The sequence below is a fragment of the Entelurus aequoreus genome, linkage group LG24 (genome assembly GCF_033978785.1).
Source record: "Entelurus aequoreus isolate RoL-2023_Sb linkage group LG24, RoL_Eaeq_v1.1, whole genome shotgun sequence".
Classification (NCBI taxonomy): Eukaryota; Metazoa; Chordata; class Actinopteri; order Syngnathiformes; family Syngnathidae; genus Entelurus; species Entelurus aequoreus.
The window spans coordinates 1597322-1622453 of record NC_084754.1 but is presented as its reverse complement, the minus strand read 5'-3'; the positions used below and the strand labels follow the sequence as shown (position 1 = coordinate 1622453).

The 25132-nt window shown below is 40.2% G+C and overlaps 1 protein-coding gene across 4 annotated transcripts in view; it reads left to right on the top strand.

The window, feature by feature from the left end:
* LOC133641848 (tetraspanin-18B-like) overlaps window positions 1-25132 on the top strand; it is a 179611-nt gene that overhangs the window by 129355 nt on the left and 25124 nt on the right. For 3 of the 4 annotated variants that reach the window (XM_062035917.1, XM_062035920.1, XM_062035919.1), the window contains one exon: window positions 20886-20981. In XM_062035917.1, the coding sequence (XP_061891901.1) occupies window positions 20886-20981 (96 nt within the window). Of the gene's footprint in view, window positions 1-12449; window positions 12620-20885; window positions 20982-25132 lie in introns of those variants that run through there. The other variant, XM_062035918.1, reaches the window with a different exon arrangement.

Sequence of the window (25132 nt, the reverse complement as noted above, 5' to 3'; positions counted from 1 at the left end):
AGGCTAATTGGCAACAGGTGGGTGCCATGATTGGGTATAAAAGCAGCTTCCATGAAATGCTCAGTCATTCACAAACAAGGACGGGGCGAGGGTCACCACTTTGTCAACAAATGCGTGAGCAAATTGTCCAACCGTTTAAGAACAACATTTCTCAACCAGCTATTGCAAGGAATTTAGGGATTTCGCCATCTACGGTCTGTAATATCGTCAAAAGGTTCAGAGAATCTGGAGAAATCACCTTCGATCCCTCAGGCGGTACTGCATTAAAAAAAACGACATCAGTGTGTAAAGGATATCACCACATGGGTTCAGGAACACTTCAGAAAACCACTGTCAGTAACTACAAATTGTCGCTACATCTGTAAGTGCAAGTTAAAACTCTACTATGCAAGGCGAAAGCCATTTATCAACAACACCCAGGGCCCGAGGTCATCTAAGATGGACTGATGCAAAGTGCAAAAGGGTTCTGTGGTCTGACGAGTCCACATTTCAAATGGTTTTTGGAAACTGTGGACGTCGTGTCCTCCGCACCAAAGAGAAAACTAACCATCCGGACTGTAATAGGTGCAAAGTTCAAAGGCCAGCATCTGTGATGGTATGGGGGTGTATTAGTGCCCAAGGCATGGGTAACTTACACATCTGTGAAGGCACCATTAATGCTGAAAGGTACATACAGCTTTTGGAGCAACATATGTTGCCATCCAAGCAACGTTACCATGGACGCCCCTGCTTATTTCAGCAAGACAATGCCAAGCCACGTGTTACAACAGCGTGGCTTCATAGTAAAAGAGTGCGGGTACTAGACTGGCCTGCCTGTAGTCCAGACCTGTCTCCCATTGAAAATGTGTGGCGCATTATGAAGCCTAAAATAGCAGAAGGGAGACCCCCGGACTGTTGAACAACTTAAGCTGTACATCAAGCAAGAATGGGAAAGAATTCCACTACAAAAATGTGTCTCCTCAGTTCCCAAACCTTTACTGAGTGTTGTTAAAAGGAAAGGCCATGTAACACAGTGGTGAACATGCCCCTGTGACAACTTTTTTGCAATGTGTTGCTGCCATTAAATTCTAAGTTAATGATTATTTGCAAAAAAATTAAGTTTCTCAGTGTGAACATGAAATATCTTGTCTTTGCAGTCTATTCAATTGAATAGAAGTTGAAAAGGATTTGCAAATCATTGTATTCTCTTTTTATTTACCATTTACACAACGTGCCAACTTCACTGCTTTTGGGTTTTGTAATAAAATGGCTAATGAATTGAGGTGTGTACTCTAAAACGTAGAGATACTCTACAAGTTTATGTCTTCATTATAAGGCTTTAAAAGTGTTGGGAAGTTGAAGTCTATAACAATAGATATGTTCTGTAGAAGTTACTCCGCCACACTGTATGACTCAGTAAGACGGTTGTAGGCGCCATTGCAGAAACTAAGAAATAAAAGTCCTGAAAAAACGACTCCTACATCCAGTTGTCGTGACAATTCATCACATCCTTGAGCATTTATTTCAAATTGTTCAATTATCAATTTCATTTGGAAACTCCCGGCAGCAATGAATGGGTGGCAAGAGTCAGAGCCGCCTCCTACCAGGCAGCACGGTCTAAGTATGGAAGTGTTCATTGTGTGATTCACTGATGGACAAGCAGCACAGCAGGAAGTCAATGTATCATTGAGCATGTCCCTGAGCTTGGTTATTGATCCAGTTCCACACCTAGTTTGTAGCCCGTATCACCCCAGTCAAAGTGCCGACATGAATAAATGGACGTCTCGGCTTTGCGGGCGTAGCCAACACACACACACCAACTATTGAAGCAGACATCTATCCATCTTAATCACATGTCCTGCGCACACTTGCGACAGAAAGCTACCAATGCTCCTCCACCTTCCAATTGCTTCATCTTCGGAGCTGCAGAATTGATTTTGTCGTGGGAGTACGCGCTTATGTTAGGAATTAAAGGCCTACTGAAAGCCACTACTAGCGACCACGCAGTCTGATAGTTTATATATCAATGATGAAATCTTAACATTGCAACACATGCCAATACGGCCGGGTTAACTTATAAAGTGACTTTTAAAACTTCCCGGGAAATACCCGGCTGAAACGTCGCGGTATGATGACGTATGCGCGTGACGAAGTCAGAGTAACGGAAGTTATGGTACCCCGTAGAATCCTATACAAAAAGCTCTGTTTTCATTTCATAATTCCACAGTATTCTGGACATCTTTTGCAATTTGTTTAATGAACAATGAAGGCTGCAAAGAAGACAGTTGTAGGTGGGATCAGTGTATTAGCAGCGGACTACAGCAACACAACCAGGAGGACTTTGTTGGAGCGCTAGCCGCGCTAGCCGCGCTAGCCGCCGACCTCACCTTGACTTCCTACGTCTCCGGGCCGCCAAACGCATCGGGTGAAGTCCTTCGTCCTTCTGCCGATCGCTGGAACGCAGGTGAGCACGGGTGTTGATGAGTAGATGAGGGCTGGCTGGCGTAGGTGGAGAGCTAATGTTTTTAGCATAGCTCTGTGAGGTCCCGTTGCTAAGTTGCTAAGTTAGCTTCAATGGCGTCGTTAGCACAGCATTGTTAACCTTCGCCAGCCTGGAAAGCATTAACCGTGTATTTACATGTCCACGGTTTAATAGTATTGTTGATTTTCTATCTATCCTTCCTTCTATCCTTTATTTTTTTGTTTCTATATGCAGTTAAAGCACGATGCTATCACGTTAGCTCGTAGCTAAAGCATTTCACCGATGTATTGTCGTGGAGATAAAAGGCACTGAATGTCCATTTCGCGTTCTCGACTCTCATTTTCAAGAGGATATAGTATCCCAGGTGGTTTAAAATACAAATCTGTGATCCACAATAGAAAAAGGAGAGAGTGTGGAATCCAATGAGCCAGCTTGTACCTAAGTTACGGTCAGAGTGAAAAAAGATACGTCCATCACTGCCTCTCAAGTCCTTCACTGTAACGTTCCTCATCTACGAATCTTTCATCCTCGCTCAAATTAATGGGGTAATCATCACTTTCTCGGTCCGAATCTCTCTCGCTCCATTGTAAACAACGGGGAATTGTGAGGAATACTAGCTCCTGTGACGTCACGCTACTTCCGCTACAGGCAAGGCTTTTTTTTTATCAGCGAGCAAAAGTTGCGAACTTTATCGTCGATTTTCTCTACTAAATCCTTCAGCAAAAATATGGCAATATCGCGAAATGATCAAGTATGACACATAGAATGGATCTGCTATTCCCGTTTAAATAAAAAAAAATCATTTCAGTAGGCCTTTAATTTACAGTTTTTTGGACACTAGGGGAACATATTCTAAGTAACAAAGACTTAATTTAGAGTTATTTGGTTAGGGTTAGGGATAGAGGGTTAGGGCCAGGGTTAGAGGGTTAGGGTTATAATAAGGCCATGCCGAATAAGGCATTAATAAGTACTTAATAATGACTAGTTAAGAGCCAGTTGCATGTTAATAAGCAACTAATAATGGTGAATATGTTCTCCATACTAAAGTGTTACCATGTTTTTTACTGGTGAACAAAATGAAGCGTGCATGAACATCACCTTGTTCAAACAACAAAACCAACACAGTGCATAAACTCACAACAAATGACACACCTGCAAATCAGTCTGACTTCTGCTGTTGCCGTATCCGTAATACGCCGATAGGGAGAAGTTTGTATTTACACGATGAGTCGGGTGTGTCTTGACCTCCGCTGAGCCCCGACTCACCGAACCCCTAGGGTTCCATGGAACCCAGGTTAAGAACCACTGTTTTAGATAGATCAATCAACCTAAATAAAACAAAATATATAATTCTTGGAAATAGGAAAAATAACAAACAGTGTCATATAAGAATTGATGATATGGAGATAGAAAGGGTGTATTCAACAACATTTTTGGGAATCCATATAGATGATAAATTAAATTGGAAACTGCACATAAATATACTTAAGACAAAGATGGCAAAAAATATTGCTATGTTACATAAAATAAAAAACTCCGTAAATCAAAAGGCTCTTATCATGTTATATCATTCTTTTGTACTCCCTTATCTTAATTATTGCGTCGAAATCTGGGGTAACAATTACAAAACAAACATTAAATCTATATTCTTACTTCAAAAGAAAGCGATTAGAATTGTAAATTATGCAGATTATCATGACCATACCAATGCTCTGTTTATTAAATTAAAAACATTAAAACTGCACGATCTTGTTGACCTCAACACTGCTACTGTGACGTACAAAGCTCATAACCACATGCTGCCTGAGTGTCTACAGGAGAGGTTTAAACCCAGAGAGAATCCCTATGACCTCAGAGGTTCAGCTGTCTTCCAGAAAGCTAAGATAAGAAGGATCTTAAAAAGTAGATGTGTTTCTGTCAGGGGGGTTCAACTGTGGAACAGCTTGGATTATTCCTTAAAATGTTCCAGTTCTATTCACACATTTAAAAAACACTTTAAGACCAATGTCTTGAAAAAATATATCACTCTAGAATCAACACAGTAGTTAATACTATGATCAATGTTAATTCAAATACTAAATGTGGGTTATAAATAATAATGGAAGTACAATTGTTTGTATATAGTATATAAATTGGTACAAAGGTTTAACATGTCTACAAGGATATTTCACATGCCTTTACTGTGTATATACTGTAATTGAACTGTGTTTATGTTATGTATAATGTGTATTTATAATATGTTGTACAATGGACATTCAATAATTTTCGGAAGTTTATTTTGTACTTGACATTGTTTATAGGGTTAGGCGCAATAAGTGTTCAACTTCGGCCTAAACCCTTTCGGTCTGCAACATTTTCATTTTCAATTTAAGAATGTACAACTGTTTGTTTATTTTGTTGACGATTGACCGAAGAATAATAAACTTGAGATACATTACCACATAGCTACAGAATAACTCCAATGTGTACGAAAGGCACGCAGCGTGTGGCCTACATGGCATCAGAGATAGAGCATGGAAACTGGGACTTCACAGGTTGGTGTGAAAATAGAAGAAACCAATCAAAGTAAATTAGTGCATGGAAACGTCCTGCCTAACTGAGCTACTCCCACATACGTGCACAATGTGCCGGGTTGCCTTTGAGCTTCTTTTGTACTTGTTCTCTGTTGTCTGCCCTCCAAAGGAGCAAATAGTGCTGTTGCTGCTTAGCATTCAGTAGACTTCAAACGCTCCTCAGTGTGACAGCACAGCCCAGGGCTCATTCTCTCCTAATTGGATGTTCATTAAGCTACATGGTACGCCTCCGGGGAGCCTTGCTCACTGCCATAGGGGCCTGTCTGTATCCTTGCTGTGCTTCAAGTCACGGAGAAGCAGGAATGATGGGGTTTTAATTGAGATAAAGGGTTATGTGGCTCCCTTCCAGCCATTGTCACATGGTTGTTTGCGGGCTGGAGATGTAAAAAGACACATTGAGGCATTTTGACCTGTCCCAATGGTTAAATTAGAGACGATCAAAGAGGGTCGGTGTCAGTATTCATGAGTATTTGTTATGCAGCGTCATGCTCAAGAGGACTTGCCCCAGTTGTTAGAGGGAGATGGGGGAACTGTAACGTGTCCTTGTTGTGTTCATCCATTGGAGAATGGAGCAAAGGAAGAGGGACTAACTTCATTAATCATGCTAAGTGTCAGCTTCAAGGAGAACCACCGGTACCCTCAGTAGGGTTACAGTTCATTTGTTCAATCTTTTAGTCGCAGTGACTGGAGAATGCCATCAAGGCCAAGTGAGAAGATGGCAGACATATGGTTTCCCTAGATGAACATAAATGGAATGCTAGTAGCACCACTTATAAATGTCTTTTACAGGAAAGAATGTTGGTCACGAGTTTGGCCTCATTATTCACGTCTGGATTCTGTTGGCACTGTGGATCTGATTTTTATTTGAAAAATATGTAGAAAAAGTGTAATAAAAGAGCAAACTGGTGAAATCTATGGAGAAAAAGTTTTTTCATATGTACATTATATAATTGTATATAGATATTTGTACATATATATACACATATATACATTATACATATGTATATATGTGTATGTATATGTATGAAGAAAAAAAGTATGGATTTTGAATCAAGAATAGATTCTGAATGGAATCGTTACCCCTAAGAATCGAATTGTGCGGTGCCCATACATTCAGTCGTAATATATGTATATGTATATATATATATATACACACACACGCACGCACACACACACACATACAGGACTGTCTCAGAAAATTAGAATATTGTGATAAAGTTCTTTATTTTCTGTAATGCAATTAAAAAAACAAAAATGTCATACATTCTGGATTCATTACACATCAACTGAAATATTGCAAGCCTTTTATTATTTTAATATTGCTGATTATGGCATACAGCTTAAAGGCCTACTGAAAGCCACTACTAGCGACCACGCAGTCTGATAGTTTATATATCAATGATGAAATCTTAACATTGCAACACATGCCAATACGGCCGGGTTAACTTATAAAGTGACATTTTAAATTTCCCGCTAAACTTCCGGCTGAAAACGTTTCGATATGATGACGTTTGCGCGTGACGTCAACAGTGGAAGTGGAAGTATTCGGAGCCCATTGAATCCAATACAAAAAGCTCTGTTTTCATTTCAAAATTCCACAGTATTCTGGACATCTGTGTTGGTGAATCTCTTGCAATTTGTTTAATGAACAATGGAGACTGCAAAGAAGAAAGCTGTAGGTGGGATCGGTGTATTAGCGGCGGACTACAGCAACACAACCAGGAGCACTTTGAGGATAGCAGATGCGCTAGCCGAACGACGTCACCTTGACTTCCTCCGTCTCCGGGCCGCCGACCGCATCGGTGATCGGGTGAAGTCCTTCGTCGTGTCGTCGATCGCTGGAACGCAGGTGAGCACGGGTCGTGATGAGCAGATGAGAGCTGGCGTAGGTGCAGAGCTAATGTTTTTAGCATAGCTCTGTCGAGGTTCCATAGCTAAGTTAGCTTCAATGGCGTCGTTAGCAACAGCATTATTAAGCTTCGCCAAGCTGGAAAGCATTAACCATTTATTTACATGTCCAGAGTTTGGTAGTATTGTTGATTTTCTGTCTATCCTTCCAGTCAGGGACTTATTTGTTTTGTTTCTATATGCAGTAAAGCCCGATGCTATCACGTTAGCTCAGTAGCTAAAGAGCTTCATCGATGTATTGTCGTGGAGATAAAAGTCACTGTGAATGTCCATTTCGCGTTCTCGACTCTCATTTTCAAGAGGATATAGTATCCTAGGTGGTTTAAAATACAAATCCGTGATCCACAATAGAAAAAGGAGAAAGTGTGGAATCCAATGAGCCAGCTTGTACCTAAGTTACGGTCAGAGCGAAAAAAGATGCGTCCTGCACTGCACTCTAGTCCTTCACTCTCACTTTCGTCATCCACGAATCTTTCATCCTCGCTCAAATTAATGGGGTAATCGTCGCTTTCTCGGTCCGAATCTCTCTCGCTGCTGGTGTAAACAATAGGAAAATATAAGCAGTCCTTCCCCCGGTGTCGTCTCGCTACTTCCGGTAGGGGCAAGTTTTTTTTTCCATCAGATACCAAAAATTGCGAACTTTATCGTCGTTGTTCTCTACTAAATCCTTTCAGCAAAAATATGGCAATATCTCAAAAGGATCAAGTATGACACATAGAATGGATCTGCTATCCCCGTTTAAATTTTAAAAAATTCATTTCAGTAGGCCTTTAAGAAAACTCAAAAATCCCATCTCAAAAAATTAGAATATTTCCTCAGACCATGTAAAAAAAAAAGATTTATAACAGCAAAACAAAATCAAACATTTGAAAATGTCAATGAATGCACTCAGTACTTGGTTGGGAATACTTTTGCACGGATTACTGCATCAATGCGGCGTGGCATGGAGGCAATCAGCCTGTGGCATTGCTGAGGTGTTATGGATGCTTCAATAGCAGCCTTGAGCTCATTCGCATTATTGGCTCTGGTGTCTTTCAGCTTTTTATTCACAATACCCCACAAATTCTCTATGGGGTTCAGGTCAGGGGAGTTGGCAGGCCAATGGAGGACTGTAATGCCATAGTCAGTACACCAGTTACTGGTGGTTTTGGCACTGGGGGCAGGTGCCAGATCATGTTGGAAAATGAAATGATCATCTCCATAGAGCTTTTCAACAGATGGAAGCATCTAGAGCAGGGGTGTCAAACACATTTTCACCGAGGGCCATATCGCAGTTATTGCTGCTTTCAGAGGGCCGCTTTTTTTAAATGTATTTCCATTATGCATGCGGGTAATAACCTGTAATTAATCATAATTAATCGAAATGCATATGCATTTGATTATTAGAATTTTTGTAAATGTATAACTTGCTTTAAATGAATAAAGGTGACGTGCAGATATTTAACTATTTGTTTTTAATCTCACAAAAATAGTTACATATACAGTAGTGATGGGTCCGGCAACACCGATGCATCGGCGCATGCGTCGAGCTCATAGAGCAAAACCCTGTGTCGGTGCGCATACCGCTTTTAGAAAGTCACGTGACCGATCATGAGCTGTTTCGGTCACGTGACCGATACGCGAACTGTGTCGCACTGACGCCTCCTCTGTGCCCTGTGAGCGGGTCTTTTCTACAGCCGGAGAAATAGTAACTAAGAAGAGAAATCGTCTAAAATTTAATACGTTGGAAAAACTGTTTTTTTTTAAAATAAAAATGTGTTCAAAAAAATTCCCAGTCCACAAGCATCCTCATTCACAACACGTTCTCTTAGATTTTCGTGTTATGATACATGTTCACATTATTTATTGACTGTGTCTAAAAAAGATAAAAATATATTTTAGTTAAATGAAGATATGAAATAATCTTAAATGAAATACAATGACTTGGTTTATATTATTGTATATACTAGGTCATAAAATCAGTGTCAGTTGAGTCGGTCCATAGGTTGCCTGTAGGGATTTTTAATGTCCAGCAGATGTCAGTATTTAGTGACACAGTATCAATACAGTTTTGCAATGTGTCGAAACGCTTCATGACGCCTCATCAACCCATCACTAATATACAGTATATAATAATATAATTGGCATAGTTTGAAATAGGCATTTCTGTTTCTGTCAAAATTGAAAAAACGACTGCATTTAGTAAAAAAATTGATTAAAAAAAGTATTTCATTGAAACCCATTTTTTCCCAGGCTTTCGTGGGCCACATAAAATGATGTGGCGGGCCAGATCTGGCCCCTGGGCCTTGAGTTTGACACCTGTGATCTAGAGATTTAAGCATTAAATAAAACAAATATTAGTATGACCTATTTTCAACATTTATAGACTGAGACCATTCCAGGTCCCTGGGAACATATTTGAGGGAGCCCCCAAGGTAAAAAAATAAATATATATAGATTTTATTGCTTTTGATAATGAAAAATGGCTCCCATTTGCTTTTGATTATTAGATTTGTTTTCATGTATAACTTGCTTTAAAATTATTAATAAAGATGACAATCAGGGGCCGTACTTATCAAGCTTCTTAGAGTGCCATTTTACACTTAAGTCCTGAGAATTTGCGAAATTTAGTCCTACTCTCAAACTTAAGAATAAAAGCTTTTTATCAACGTTCTTAAGTCTAAGAATCACTCCTACTCTCCACGATATTTAAGAGACCTTCAGAGGTGTCTTAAGTGGTTAGGAGTTGCCAGCAGGGGATGGCACTGAGGCGAGAGAGACGTGCGCGAACGTTCAGGGAACGGAACAATGTTGTTGTTTTTTTGATGACGAGCAGCTGATCAAACGGTATCGTTTAGACAGAGCGGATATTATTTTTGTCACAGATTTAATACTTTTCGATTCCTTGTTGATTTTTGCATGTGTCTGCAGTGGGCTAGTATATATAGAGCCACCCACACCAGTTTCAAATTAGTTGCCTAATTAATGAATTGGAAAGAAAATGTTATGACAGTAGCGTATGTGTGTGGCCGTGAGGTGAGTGACGTCAGTGAGTGTGTGGGCGAGAGAAGAGAGGGAGCGGTAGCGTGAGTGCCGGCGGGGACTAGTTTGTTTTGTATTATTTTGTAGTTTATTGTCAAAATATACACTCCCATTGTCCACTTAAATATTTCCAAGATATTTCTTTATTCTTAGACAACGGATTCCCTTCCGTGATTGGTCATTTCTATGGACACAGAAATGACGTCACCTATAATTGCGTTTACGGCACATAGTAATGTCGTAATTCAGCTCTGAGTGTGACACTTAAGATTCAGTCCTACACTTCGCTGAAAGTGTGAGTAAGACGCTTGATAACTAACTTTTAAGTGCAGCTTTCAGCGAATAATTTATTTACTCTTAAGTCAACTCTTAGCAGACTTCTTAGGAGTAATTCTAAGAAGCTTGATAAGTACGGCCCCAGATATTTAACTATTTCTTTTTTATCTCTCAAAAATAGTTTTGCAATACATCCATCCATCCATTTTCTACCAATTGGCATGATCAGATGATATTAAAGTTTAAAATATGTATTTTGTTTTGTCAAAATTGAAAGAAGGAATGCATTTAGTAAAAAAATTAAATAAATAAAAAAGTATTTTATTGAAACCCATTTTTTCCAGGCTTTTGCAGGTCACATGAAATGATGTGGCGGGCCAGATCTGGCCCCCGGGCCTTGAGTTTGATACCAGTGATCTAGAGATTTAAGCATTGAATAAAAAAAATATTAATATGACCTAATTTCAACATTTATAGACTGAGACCCTTCTAGGTCCCCAAATTAATAATAAATCTATATATTGTATTGCTTTTGATAATGAAAAATGGCTCTCATTTTTCAGTGCGTGGCCCTCTGTGGGAAAAAGTTTGGACACCCTTGCTCTAAGACCCCCTCTCCTTGCTTCTTAATTAATTGGTAGACCTTTAATTATTGGCACACAAGCGTGAATATCAAGTTAATCATTTTTCAAATGCAGAGTTGTAAAAAGAGGTACTTCTTACGGATCAATTATTTTGTCATCCGGGTGCTCCAGGCAAAAAAAAAAATCTACATAAATGTCGATTTATGAAAGTAAGGCCTACATTTTGTAATTGTAATTGGTTTACAATTATCAATCAAATCTTGGAGAATGATTAAGAGTACAAAAGCCCTTAAATTGATATCTCTGTTAAAAACATTTAAAGTGATTTAGGTAGCCCTTCACTCAGTGGCCTAGTTGTTAAGAGTGTCCGCCCTGGGATCGGTAGGTTGTGAGTTCAAACCCCGGCAGAGTCATACCAAAGACTATAAAAATGGGAGCCATTAACTCCCTGCTTGGCACTCAGCATCAAGGGTTGGAATTGGGGGTTAAATCACCAAAAATGATTCCCGGGCGCGGCCACCGCTGCTGCTCACTGCTCCCCTCACCTCCCAGAGGGTGATCAAGGGTGATGGGTCAAATGCAGAGAATAATTTCGCCACACCTAGTGTGTGTGTGTCAATCATTGCTACTAGGGGTGTGGGAAAAAAATCGATTCAAATTCGAATCGCGATTCTCACGTTGTGCGATTCAGAATCGATTCCCATTTTTAAAAAATGGATTTTTATTTTTTATTTTATTTTATTTTATTTTTTAATATAATCAATCCAACAAAACAAAAGACAGCAATACCATAACAATGCAATCCAATTCCAAAACCAAAGCCGACCCAGCAACACTCAGAAGTGCAACAAACAGAGTCATTGAGAGGAGACACAAACACCACACAGATCAAACCAAAAGTAGTTATCCACAACAGTATCAATATTAGTTACAATTTCAACATAGCAGTGATTAAAAATCCCTCATTGACATTATCATTAGACATTTATAAAAAATAAAAGAACAATAGTGTCACAGTGGCTTACACTTGCATCACATCTCATAAGCTTGACAACACACTGTGTCCAATAAGTCATATTTTTGGTTCATTTAATAGTTCAAACAAATTTACATTATTGCAATCAGTTGATAAAACATTGTCCTTTACAATTATAAAAGCTTTTTACAAAAATCTACTACTCTGCTTGCATGTCAGCAGACTGGGGTAGATCCTGCTGAAATCTATGTATTCCATCAATAGACAATCCTTTTGAATCGGGGAAAAATTCGTTTTTGAATCGAGAATCGTGTTGAATTTAATTTTTTTAAATTTTGAATCGAATCGTGACCCCAAGAATCGATATTGAATCGAATTGTGGGACACCCAAAGATTCACAGCCCTAATTGCTACTTTAACTTTATTTATTTGTATTATTATTTATTAATATTTAATCCTCTATATGTATTTGCTTTTGTTTTCTTTCCTTGTTGTTGAAAGCGCCTTGACTGTTGAGTGTTATTATAAATGTAAGTTTGTTGTTCAATAAAATTAAATATTCAACAACAAAAAAAGACTAAAAATGGTCTTCCGGGTCCAACCTCCTACGTCACGCTCTAATCCAAAACAAACAAAGCAGGCGTGCTGATGACGTCAGCAGCGCGCCGCACGTTTGGCGTTTTAAGCGAGCCCACGCCGCCGTGGCGTGTCGGCCACACTCGACCAACGAGAAAGCAGGCGTGCCGCCCACGTCAAACGGATGAGAGTGCCATGTTCCCGCACACATGGAACGTGTCTGCGTGGGCCGAAGCCGACAAAGGTGAGCACAGAAGCGGACGTCACGCCGCACGTCGCACAAGTCCTCCGGCCTTTATCGAGCAGCCAGCTCGTACGCTGTGGACTCCGGCCGGCTAACTTTTGCCCAAAAACACTCTTACTAGTTGATTGTTGGTCAAAATTACCGAACAACGAACACATAACAACTACTAAGGTTGTGCTCAGCAAGTTTGTAAGTATGTCAGACACCCGTGAATTCAACAATTATTCAAAATAACGTGTTCGGTTTCAGTTGATGTGGAGCATGCATACAATCATAGGACACATTTGTGCCAGTGGGTAATCGAGCATTAGTGTTGTCCCGAGAACTATATGTTGCTACTTTTCTAAATAAAGGGGACCACAAAAAATGTCATTATTGGCTTTATTTTAACAAAACAATCTTAGGGTACATTAAACATATGTTTCTTATTGCAAGTTTGTCCTTAAATAAAATAGTCAACTTGTCTTTTAGTAGTAAGTAAAAAAAACCCAAAGGCTCCTAATTAGTCTGCTGACATATGCACTCGGGCAGGGATCGGCAACCTTTACCACTCAAAGAGCCATTTTGACAAGTTTCACAAATTAAAGTAAACAATGGGAGCCACAAAAGTCTTTTATTATTATTATTATTATTATTAGCCTTTATTTAACCAGGTAAAATCCCATTGAGATCAAAGATCTCTTTTCCAAGGGAGACCTGGCCAAGAGGGCAGCAGCAAGGTTACATTAAAAACAGTAAACAAATACATAAAACATCACATTTACGACATTAGAACTTGCTGACATAACACATGTGCATACAGACAAGGTAGACTGCAGTCCTTTCACAGAAGCTTTAAACTCATTCAACGTAACAAGGGTTTGAAGTTGAATATTGGATTGTAGCTTATTCCAAGCCTTCGCTGCTGAAAACCTAAATGCTTTCTTGCCCAGTTCAGTTCTTACTTTGGGGACGACAAATTGCAGAACATTCATTGAACGAAGATTGTGACTTCCTTGTTTCTTTGTTAAAAGACAAGACAGATAAGATGGAGTGATACCCAGAATGGTTTTGTAGATGAAAACATACCAATGATTGAGGCGTCGAGCACATAAAGATGTCCAGTTAACCATTGAGTATAATACGCAATGGTGAGTAAGTTGGTGATAAATCTCAGTGCACCGTGGTACTCACTATCCAGCTTGTGGAGACAACCAGCAGTAGCATTCATGTACAACACATGTCCATAGTCAATAACAGGTAAGAAGGTTGTTTCCACCAATTTCTGTTTCACAGTAAAAGAAAAGCAAGACTTGTTTCTATAATAAAATCCCAATTTTTTGAAAATTTAAAATGAAATAACACTGCATACAAAGCTTTTTTTTGCTTTGTGCTATGTTTTAACCAGGGATCTCAGACACGCGCACCTTAATATGAAAATGTAATGTTACTGCGGTCCGCGAGTTTTAAATTAATGGCGCTTGATAGCGTCATAATTGCCAACCCTCCCCATTTTTCCGGTAGACTCCCGAATTTCAGGGCGTGATGGCTCTGCTTTTAGGGCCCTGTACAGCCTGCTCTAACAGCGTACCTGCTCAGCCGCATGTTGAATGCAGCTTCTGCTTGCACACGTAAGTGACAGCAAGGCATACTTGGTCAACAGCCACACAGCTTACACTGACGGTAGGCCGTATAAAACAACTTTAACACTGTTACGTTACAAATCTGCGCCACACTGTGAACCCACACCAAAAAAGAATGACTAACACATTTCTGGAGAACATCCACACCGTAACACAACACAACAAATACCCAGAATCCCATGCAGCCCTAACTAATCCGGTCTACAATATACACCCCCGCTACCACAAAACCCCGCCCATCTCAAACGATGCACGGAGGGAGGGGGTTGATGTGTGGGGGGGCTGCTGCATTTCTAATGATTAATGTAACTACACTACCGTTCAAAAGTTTGGGGTCACCCAAACAATTTTGTGGAATAGCCTTCATTTCTAAGAACAAGAATAGACTGTCGAGTTTCAGATGAAAGTTCTCTTTTTCTGGCCATTTTGAGCGTTTAATTGACCCCACAAATGTGATGCTCCAGAAACTCAATCTGCTCAAAGGAAGGTCAGTTTTGTAGCTTCTGTAACGAGCTAAACTGTTTTCAGATGTGTGAACATGATTGCACAAGGCTTTTCTAATCATCAATTAGCCTTCTGAGCCAATGAGCAAACACATTGTACCATTAGAACACTGGAGTGATAGTTGCTGGAAATGGGCCTCTATACACCTATGTAGATATTGCACCAATAACCAGACATTTGCAGCTAGAATAGTCATTTACCACATTAGCAATGTATAGAGTGTATTTCTTTCAAGTTAAGACTAGTTTAATGTTATCTTCATTGAAAAGTACAGTGCTTTTCCTTCAAAAATAAGGACATTTCAATGTGACCCCAAACTTTTGAACGGTAGTGTGTAGCTGAAAAAATAGTACAAGCAATAAGAATGAGCAATAGGAGAGACTACACACACACACACACCGCAAAACGAGCTAACGCTACGCTAAAAGCGAATTAGCCTTGACCTCTAGCCAGGACTGCGAGCGAGCTGAGCTGCAGTTTAAGTTTCTAGAAGGTCAACGGGCTCATAGTGATGTTACTAGTAGTTGACTGGAAGGTGTTTATTATCATTTGGGGAGAGTATGCTGCCTGATGCTCACCTGCTAAACACCTATCTGCTAACCCCACCGCAGAAGCACTGATGACATGCGCTCTGAATACTCACTGCTGATTGGCTGTTACCGCTTTGTGTGTACCAATCAGATGGTTGTGTGGGTGGGACAATGCTGGGTGCTGAGGCAGAAGAAGCAAAGCAGCTTGTTAAGACTTTAGCTTAGAAACTCGTTCGGTACACCCCCGTACCAAACCGAAGTCCCCGTACCAAAACACGTACCGTTACACCCCTAATATGCACAGAGGTGGGTAGAGTAGCCAGAAAGTGTGCTCAAGTAAGAGTACTGTTACTTTAGAGATGTATTACTCAAGTAAAAGTAAGGAGTAGTCACCCAAATATTTACTTGAGTAAAAGTAAAAAGAATGTTGTGAAAAAACTACTCAACTACTGAGTAACTGATGAGTAACCTGTTTGTTTCATGATGACGGCAACAAATAATGCACAAAAACATAAAAATAGCCTCCAGGCAGCTACAACCCTAAACTAACACCCTCCCCAGATTGTTAATAATCAAATGTAAACAATCAAATGCAGATACTTTTTCTTATGCCACACCCTGGATTGTAAATAATTCATTGTGATTATCTTGTGTGATGACTGTATTATAATGATAGTATATATGATAGTATATATCTGTATCATGAATCAATTTAAGTGGACCCCGACTTAAACAAGTTGAAAAACTTATTCGGGTGTTACCATTTAGTGGTCAATTGTACGGAATATGTACTTCACTGTGCAACCTACTAATAAAAGTCTCAATCAATCAATCACTTATTCGGGTGTTACCATTTAGTGGTCAATTGTACGGAATATGTACTTCACTGTGCAACCTACTAAGTCACAATCAATCAATCAAGCAATGAGCAAATTCAGAGCCAGGAATATCTCAAGCAATTAAAACAATAATATATATTAAATAATAATACATTAACATAAAAAAAATTAAGGCAAATTGAGCCACAATAACTTAACAGCACCATAGGCTCAGTAGGCAGAGATTACAAAGGAAAATAACAAGTTAGCCTTTACGCAAACCAAGTTAGCCTTTACGCAAACCATAAACTGATAGGTGTGGGCTGCACCTGGGAACACACTGATTGGTGTTTCTGTGCGTGTGTGTGTAACTGTACGTGTGTGTGTGTGTCTATGAGGCCGCGGTGCGTTAATAAATGTCCCCACACGATGTACATTTGACAGATTCATAGCAAGGAAGCTAACATCAGCCTACGGTGACAGCTAAAATATCTACTAACGTTATTTACCCGACTGTGCATCCTCAAATTTGATGTTGAGTTCATGTAAGCTTAAGCTTGTTAATCATGTGACCGCCTGGCTCTGTTTGATTGGTGAAACGGAGTCAAACATCACCAGTGACTGCATTTGATTGGTGAAACGGAGTCAAACGTCACCAGTGACTGCATTTCATTGGTGAAACGGAGTCAAACGTCACCAGTGACTGTATTTAATTGGTGAAACGGAGTCAAACGTCACCAGTGACTGTATTTGATTGGTGAAACGGAGTCAAACGTCACCAGTGACTGCATTTGATTGGTGAAACGGAGTCAAACGTCACCAGTGACTGTATTTAATTGGTGAAACGGAGTCAAACGTCACCAGTGACTGTATTTGATTGGTGAAACGGAGTCAAACGTCACCAGTGACTGTATTTGATTGGTGAAACGGAGTCAAACGTCACCAGTGACTGTATTTGATTGGTGAAACGGACTCAAACGTCACCAGTGACTGTATTTGATTGGTGAAACGGAGTCAAACGTCACCAGTGACTGTATTTGATTGGTGAAACGGAGTCAAACGTCACCAGTGACTGTATTTGATTGGTGAAACGGAGTCAAACGTCACCAGTGACTGTATTTGATTGGTGAAACGGAGTCAAACGTCACCAGTGACTGTATTTGATTGGTGAAACGGAGTCAAACGTCACCAGTGACTGCATTTGATTGGTGAAACGGAGTCAAACGTCACCAGTGACTGTATTTGATTGGTGAAACGGAGTCAAACGTCACCAGTGACTGTATTTGATTGGTGAAACGGAGTCAAACGTCACCAGTGACTGTATTTGATTGGTGAAACGGAGTCAAAGGTCACCAGTGACTGTATTTGATTGGTGAAACGGAGTAAAACGTCACCAGTGACTGTATTTGATTGGTGAAACGCAGGCATGCGATAGATCCTACTTAGAAGGTCTGTCTGACAAACCAAAACAAACAAAGTGTGCATTAACAGATCGATAAAAATCAGTCACGAGCTGAATGTAGATAAATGGAGCTGAGTAAAAGTAGCGTTTCTTCTCTAAATATAGTCAAGTAAAAGTATGTTGCATTAAAACTACTCTTAGAAGTACAATTTATCCCAAAAGTTACTCAAGTACATGTAACGGAGTAAATGTAGCGCGTTTCTACCCACCTCTGCATATGCAGTAACATATCGTGTCATTTATCATTCTATTATTTTGTCAACATTATTAAGGACAAGTGGTAGAAAATGAATTATTAATCTACTTGATCATTTACTGTTAATATCTGCTTATTTTCTGTTTCAACATGTTCTTTCTACACTTCTATTAAAATGTAATAATCACTTATTCTTCTGTTGTTTCGATTGATTGATTGAAACTTTTTTTAGTAGATTGCACAGTACAGAATTGAAACTTTTATTAGTAGATTGCACAGTACAGTACATATTCCGTACAATTGACCACTAAATGGTAACACCTGAATAAGTTTTTCAACTTGTTTAAGTCGGGGTCCACGTTAATCAGTTCATGGAACAAATATATACTATCAGCATAATACAGTCATCACACAAGTTAATCATCAGTGTGTATACATTTAATTATTTACATTATTTACAATCCGGGAGATGGGATGCGGGGGTGTTAGGTTTGGTTGATATCAGCATAGTCATCAACAATTATATCATCTGAGAAATGGACATTGTAACAGTGTAGGTCTCACTTGGTAGGATATGTACGGCGAGCAGTGAACATAGTGAGCTCAGAAAGCATAAGAACAAGTATATACATTTGATTATTTACATATGATTATTTACAATCCGGGGAGGTGGGATGTGGTGGGGGGAGGGTGTTAGTCTAGGATTGTAGTTGCCTGGAGGTGTTCTTTTAGTGTGGTTTTGAAGGAGGGTAGAGATGCACTTTTGCCATATTGATGTGGCATAGAAGGAGAATGAGTTAAGCCCTTTGTTAGATCGGAATCTGGGTTTAACGTGGTTTGTGGAGCTCCCCTTGGTGTTGTGGTTATGGCGTTTATGGCGGTCATTTACGTTATGGAAGTAGTTTCTTATTGCAAGTTTTTCCTTAAATAAAAGTCAACATACAAGACAACTTGTCCTTTAGTAGTAAGTAAACAAACAAAGGCTCCTAATTAGTCTGCTGACATATGCAGTAACATATTGTGTCATTTATCTACCTATTATTTTGTCAACATTATTAAGGACAAGTGGTGAAAAATGAATTATTAATCTACTTGTTTATTTACTGATAATATCTGCTTATTTTCTGTTTCAAAATGTTCTATCTACACTTCTGTTAATGTAATAATCACTTATTCTTCTGTTGTTTGGATACTTTCAACAAGAGAGGCTGCTGATGTAAACTATGCAATTACTGGATAGCTCAAGGCAAAGACTGACACTTAGATTGTCAGATTTAGGGCACATCAATGCACCTATGTATCAAAGTCAAGGCCCTGGCCCGCGAATGAATTATGTATGGCCCCCGGAATGATATGAGATTAGTATTACAACCGGCCCGCAGGCCACAGCCGCCTGCTGCTGTTTTGCACGCACCAATACTCCATCAGTGTTGGCGCTAGGAATTTTCAAAATGGGGCCAACAGCTGGGAAAAAGTTATGATTTTTAGCTAGGGTGTAAGAGCGGATGTTTTGGGCATTATCAATGCTAAAAGCAGTGGGGAGGCTTGTAACCCAAATTTAAAGCATTCCAATTAGGCCAGAAACAACTCTCATCTCAAAACACTCCTAAATTGGGGCACTTGTAAGTCAAGTTCCAGATACAAGCAAGATGTACCCTGCCTCTCACCCGGTCAGATGGGATAGGCTCTAGCTTACCGTCATCCTATTTTACGAATAATTTTGCCCCCCAAAATATAAGATTTATTATAAGATATTCCCCTGAGACTAGAATTTAAACTGCACCACTGCTTGTTTCAAAACATATCCACTTCCCTGGGAAAACGAGTCATCTACAGCGTGTAGGTTAAACAAATGCTTCTCTGAAGGCTTAGTGGTAAGTCCGATGGAGGATCCACAGATTCATTGATACTGTTGATACTCGTTGTCTACTAAGGCTAAAGGTTTTTTTTATTATCCAGACAGGCTCTCATTAGGGAAAGTGTGCTTGTGTCAGATAGTTGGTAGATGGGCACACAGGGCCCCAGCTGCTCATTACATTAAGAAGAAGCTCCATAGTAAAGCCTATACATGTTCTCATAATGGGCATTGGGGCAACTCATATCTTCAAAATGTCCCTAGATATCCCTTTTGTTCACTTGAACCAAGAGCTACCATCTGTCCTCATGACTGGGAAGCATGTAATATGACTTCAAATGTCACTGTGGTGAGGTCAGCAACTTCACATTGGAGTCTGTAGTCCGAACCTGAATGTAAGTGCTCAGAAAAGACATTCATAAATGAGGCATTTCTCCTCTGCTGGACCAACACAACCAGCTATCTGTCTTTGAAATATTTTATTGGTATTCCAGTGTTTCCCACACATTCATTTATTTGTGGCGGCCCGCCACGAAAGAATTACGTCCGCCACAAATTTTAAAAAAAATAAATTGTTTTTTTTTTTGTTTTTTTTGTCCTGTGCAGCTTCTCAGGCAAATCATATAGTTGATGTAGATGCCCATATAGACTGTTGACATTTACTTTACAAAAGAGAAGTGTAGGATACTTCTCTTGTTGCCTTATTTGTATTTGACCACTACTGTTTTCTGTTTATTTGTTACTGACTGTGGCAGGACACCTCTGCCTCTGTTTCACTTTATGTTGCTGGTAAATAATATGGTTATAGTAGTAGGCTAATGTTAAATTATTTAGTATGCACTAATTAAAGGGGCAGAGCTTTAAGAGACATTTTAGCTTTTATATTTTATAAGATATATTTTTTGTAAGAACCACAATTAATAAATATATTTCAGTGAATAACTTATTGTTCAAATCTGTATATAAATATGTACACAAAGTGTTGTAATTATATTGTAAAATGGATGGATTGATGGATGGACGTTTAAAACAAAGCTGTTATTATTAATTAGTAAGTATACATTTTTTGAGCCTTTTTAGAGAAAATCATATACCGTAATTGTAGTAAATTATGCAAATTACTCGATGATGTCATGGTGACCACACCCATAGCCACGCCCCCACCGCCACAGGTATCTTGGCAGTTTATGGGAAACACTGTATTCTCATTTGAATGGTGTCTTGTAACCTGGCATATGGCACTTGTTTCGACTCATTAAAAAGCATGTGTATTTTACAGGGTCAGGGAGAGGCATCCGCACGAGGGACAACCATGACGGGCGACTGTATAAGCTGCATCAAGTACCTCATGTTTTTCTTCAACTCCATCATATCTGTAAGTATTTCTCATCTAATTCATGTAGTCTTTAGTGGGGATGGGTTTTTATTGCTTTCAATCTTTAATGCGATGTACAGTACAGGCCAAAAGTTTGGACACACCTTTTCCTCATTCAATGCGTTATTTTCATGACTATTTACATCGTAGATTATCACATCAAAACTATGAATGAACACATGTGGAGTTATGTATTTAACAAAAAAAGGTGAAATAACTGAACATGTTTTGTATTGTAGTTTCTTCAAAATAGCCACTCTTTTGCTCTTGATTCCTGCTTTGCACACTCTTGGCATTCTCTCGATGAGCTTCAAGATGTAGTCACCTGAAATGGTTTTCACTTCACAAGTGTCATAGTTTTGATGCCTAGTGACAATCTACAATGTAAATAGTCATGAAAATAAAGAAAACACATTGAATGAGGAGAAGGTGTGTCCAAACTTTCAGCCTGTACTGTATATGGCAGCCTCCTACGATAATAATTGATATCACAATTTATTATGTGGTATATAATGGAACCAAAACAAAATATAAAAGCTGTTTAGAAAGGGTTTAAAATGTTAAAAGTCCTTATACTGTTACTAACATTTTCTAGATCATTGTATGATTAAATTTTTGATTACGATTATAATCTGACAAAAACACGGGTGGCAGTGTAAAAATATTATTATTTTAATGATTTAAAACTATCAAATCCTTTAGTTTTTGCCCTTAAATCCCTCCTGTGTCCAGGGACGTATTTCCTGATTTTGTAAACGATGACAAAAACGACAAGATTTTTTTTATCATAAAATGTCATCACTAGAGGTGGGGGAAATAATACATTTTTAGCCGCGTCGCATTTCAGACATAGATGATTATAAAATCGATAATCGATTTATTTATTGTAAATAAAGTAATGCAGACGTTTCTGAAATTTGGCTGATTGCAACAGACCAGCTCCTATATTCGATTTCGTAATCGAATCGTAGCTCCTGAATCGTAATCGAATCGTGAGGTGGCCAAAGTTTCCCACCTCTAGTCATCACTATAGTTTACTGTCAGTAGTAGTAGTTCGGAAGTGTATCAATTCCTTGGAATCCTTTGCCATTTTTTCAAACTGTTCTTTAACGATTCTTTCGGGTGAGGGTGACGTCAGATCGCAAAAGGGTGGTGGTGCCCAGGCAGAACGAACACTAACTTTTACAAGAAACCACTGCGACAGTGCTTGTACTTGGAAAAATTAAAAGTAAGTTGTAAACAAGTTGTAAACGTAGTCATAGAAACCAAAAAAAAAAAAAGAACTATAGAAATATAGTGTAACCCGGCCCGGAGGAAGCCCGGGGCCCTCTTCCGGAGCTAGGCCCGGAGGCAGGGCTCGTCAGCGAGCGCCTGGTGGCCGGGCTAGTCACGGAGCCTCGCCGGGCACAGCCCGAAGAACCTACGTGGACACACCATCTTCACCGCCACGCGTCAGAACCAGTGGGGTCGGGTGCGCTGCCACTTGGATGGCAGTGAAAGTGGAGGCTCCAGACGGACAAATTCGGGGCATCAGAGGCTGACTTTTGGGACGTGGAAAGTCTCTACTGTGGTGGGGAAGGAGCCTGAGCTGGTGCGGGAGGTGGAGCGCTACCGGTTGGATCTGGTGGGGCTTACCTCTACGCATAGCAAGGGCTCTAAAACCACACTTTTGGACAAGGGATGGGTCTTGTCCAGGTAGAGAACGAGACTCTGTCCCAGGTGAGGAGTTTAAGTATCTCGGGGTCTTGTTCACGAGTGAGGGAAAGATGGAGAAGGAAATCAGCCGGAGAATCGGAGCAGCTGGGGCAGTATTGCAGTCTCTCTGCCGCACTGTGGTGACGAAACGAGAACTGAGCCAGAAGGCAAAGCTCTCGGTCTACCGAGCTATCTACATTCCTACTTTCACCTATGGTCATGAAGTGTGGGTCATGATCGAAAGAATAAGATCGCGGATACAAGCGGCTGAAATGAGTTTCCTCAGAAGGGTGGCTGTCATCTCCCTTAGAGATAGGGTGAGAAGTTGTCACCCGAGAGAGACTCGGAGTAGAGCCGCTGCTCCTTCGCTTGGAAAGGAGCCAGCTTAGGTGGTTCGGGCATCTCATGCGGATGCCTCACGAGCGTCTCCCTAGGGAGGTCCTCGTTGCACGTCCCACTGGGAGGAGACCCCAGGACAGGTCAAGGACCAGATGGGGGGATTACTTCTCTCTGGCCTGGGAACGTTTTGGGATCCCCCAGGAGGAAGTTTCTAATGTTGCTCTGGAAAGGGAAGTCTGGGGATCTCTGCTGGAGCTGTTGTCCCCGTGACCCGATTCCAGATAAGCGGTTGAGGATGGATGGATGGATGTACTCTTTAAATCCACCAAATCAGTCTCAATATCCTATTATTCAAATTTGATTAAAGGGTTTGAAGATTTGAGACAAATCTCATCATACATACAGAGGTCAAGACCAAAATTATGCGACTAATGTGAATTCCTCAGCCATAAACGGGTGTGCTAGATATACTAAGCATAAGGTCGCAATAAATGTTACTTAAAATGCTTTTTAAAAATGTTCAAAGAATCATCATCATCAGCAGCCGTTGTCAGTCCACTGCTGGACGAAAGCCTCAGCATGTTTCTGCCATAGTGAACGATCTCTCTTGGCGTACTCTTCATGCTGGTTATTAGCCTACACCTTCCACGCTGGCTTGGAAGGGGTATTTTATATCAGATCCTTCTCCTAGACTAATTGCCTTACTGGGCTGTTGAACTCAGTCTGTCCTGTTGGTTGTCCGCGCCCCAATTACCCAGGGACCCGCTCAGCTTTATGGCGCTGACCGCCCGCCAGTCACAAGAGAAGGTGCAAACGGTTCTTTGTGTGCATTTTATAGACGTTAGTTGGGACTCACTAACCCCACACACAACCTCCCATCTCATGCCTGGATGTAGTTTAACGTCATACCCAGGACATTCACAAGAATGTGATTATTTTATAAAGCTGTCAATCTCATTCCAGATCATCGGTCCTCTACAGGCTATACTAAAGCTTGTACACTTTAGATGACAATGTTTCCCTTGTAATAAAGGTTTACTTCTAGTGTTATGTCTATATACCCCAATGTGATTGGTAGGTAGGTTGGTTCAGCTTTGCACACAACACTGGAAAGTGCCATTCATATAAAACTTGTGGGCCACACTAACATTAGACTTTTTTAAAATTGGGGGGCCATAGAATATCGTCCCGCAAGCCACGAGTTTGAGATCCATGTTCTAAATCGTGTAACCCTAGTCTTTTGTGAAGTTTGTGTGGATGGAATGATTTAAGACCCCATGACTGACTAATGAAGCTGCATTTGCATCTCATTAGCCCGGGCCAATCTTGATTCTATTAAGCTGTCCTTTTGATTAGATTTCAGTGTGCTCACGCACGTTTGAGTCTGCCATGTGGAATTTGTGACTGGCACCTGAGTATCAGTCTTTATCAGACAATCGAGGGTAATCTTGTTTCTGAGAGTCTAGAGGAGGGGGATGGTCAGTTTAAAGAGGTTATCTATCACCATTCTTTTAGCCAAACGAAAGCGCTTCACATCACCGATCAGATGTGCTTGTTGCACAGCTGCAGCGATAATGCAACCAGTCAAGCAAAAATTGGTAAAAAATGATTTGGTGATCAATCTACATACAGGTGTCTACAACAGGAAGTAAACCTGCAACCCTCGTTTTGATTTTATCACAAAAAACACGATGAAATCGTTACAAATTAAAAAGGAAACACTGAAATAACAATATGGCTCTTAAGGAGCCCAAACAATATTTAACGTTCCATCCACCCATTTTCTACCGCTTTTCTCTATCTTAGCTGCACACGGGCGGAAAGCAGGGTACACACTGGACAAGTCGCCACCTCATCGTATATACAGTTCAGGCCAAAAGTTTAAACACACTTTCTCATTCAATGGGGTTTCTTTATTTTCATGACTATTTACATTGTAGATTGTCACTGAAGGCATATATATCTGTGCCCCCCCCTCTCCTTCATGGGGAGGGGGGGCACAGATTCGGTGACCACAGATGACGTGCTAGCTGTCCAAAGTGGGGACCCAGGGTGGACCACTCATCTGTGCATCAGTTGGGGACGTCTGCGCTGCTGACCTGTCTCCACTCAAGAAG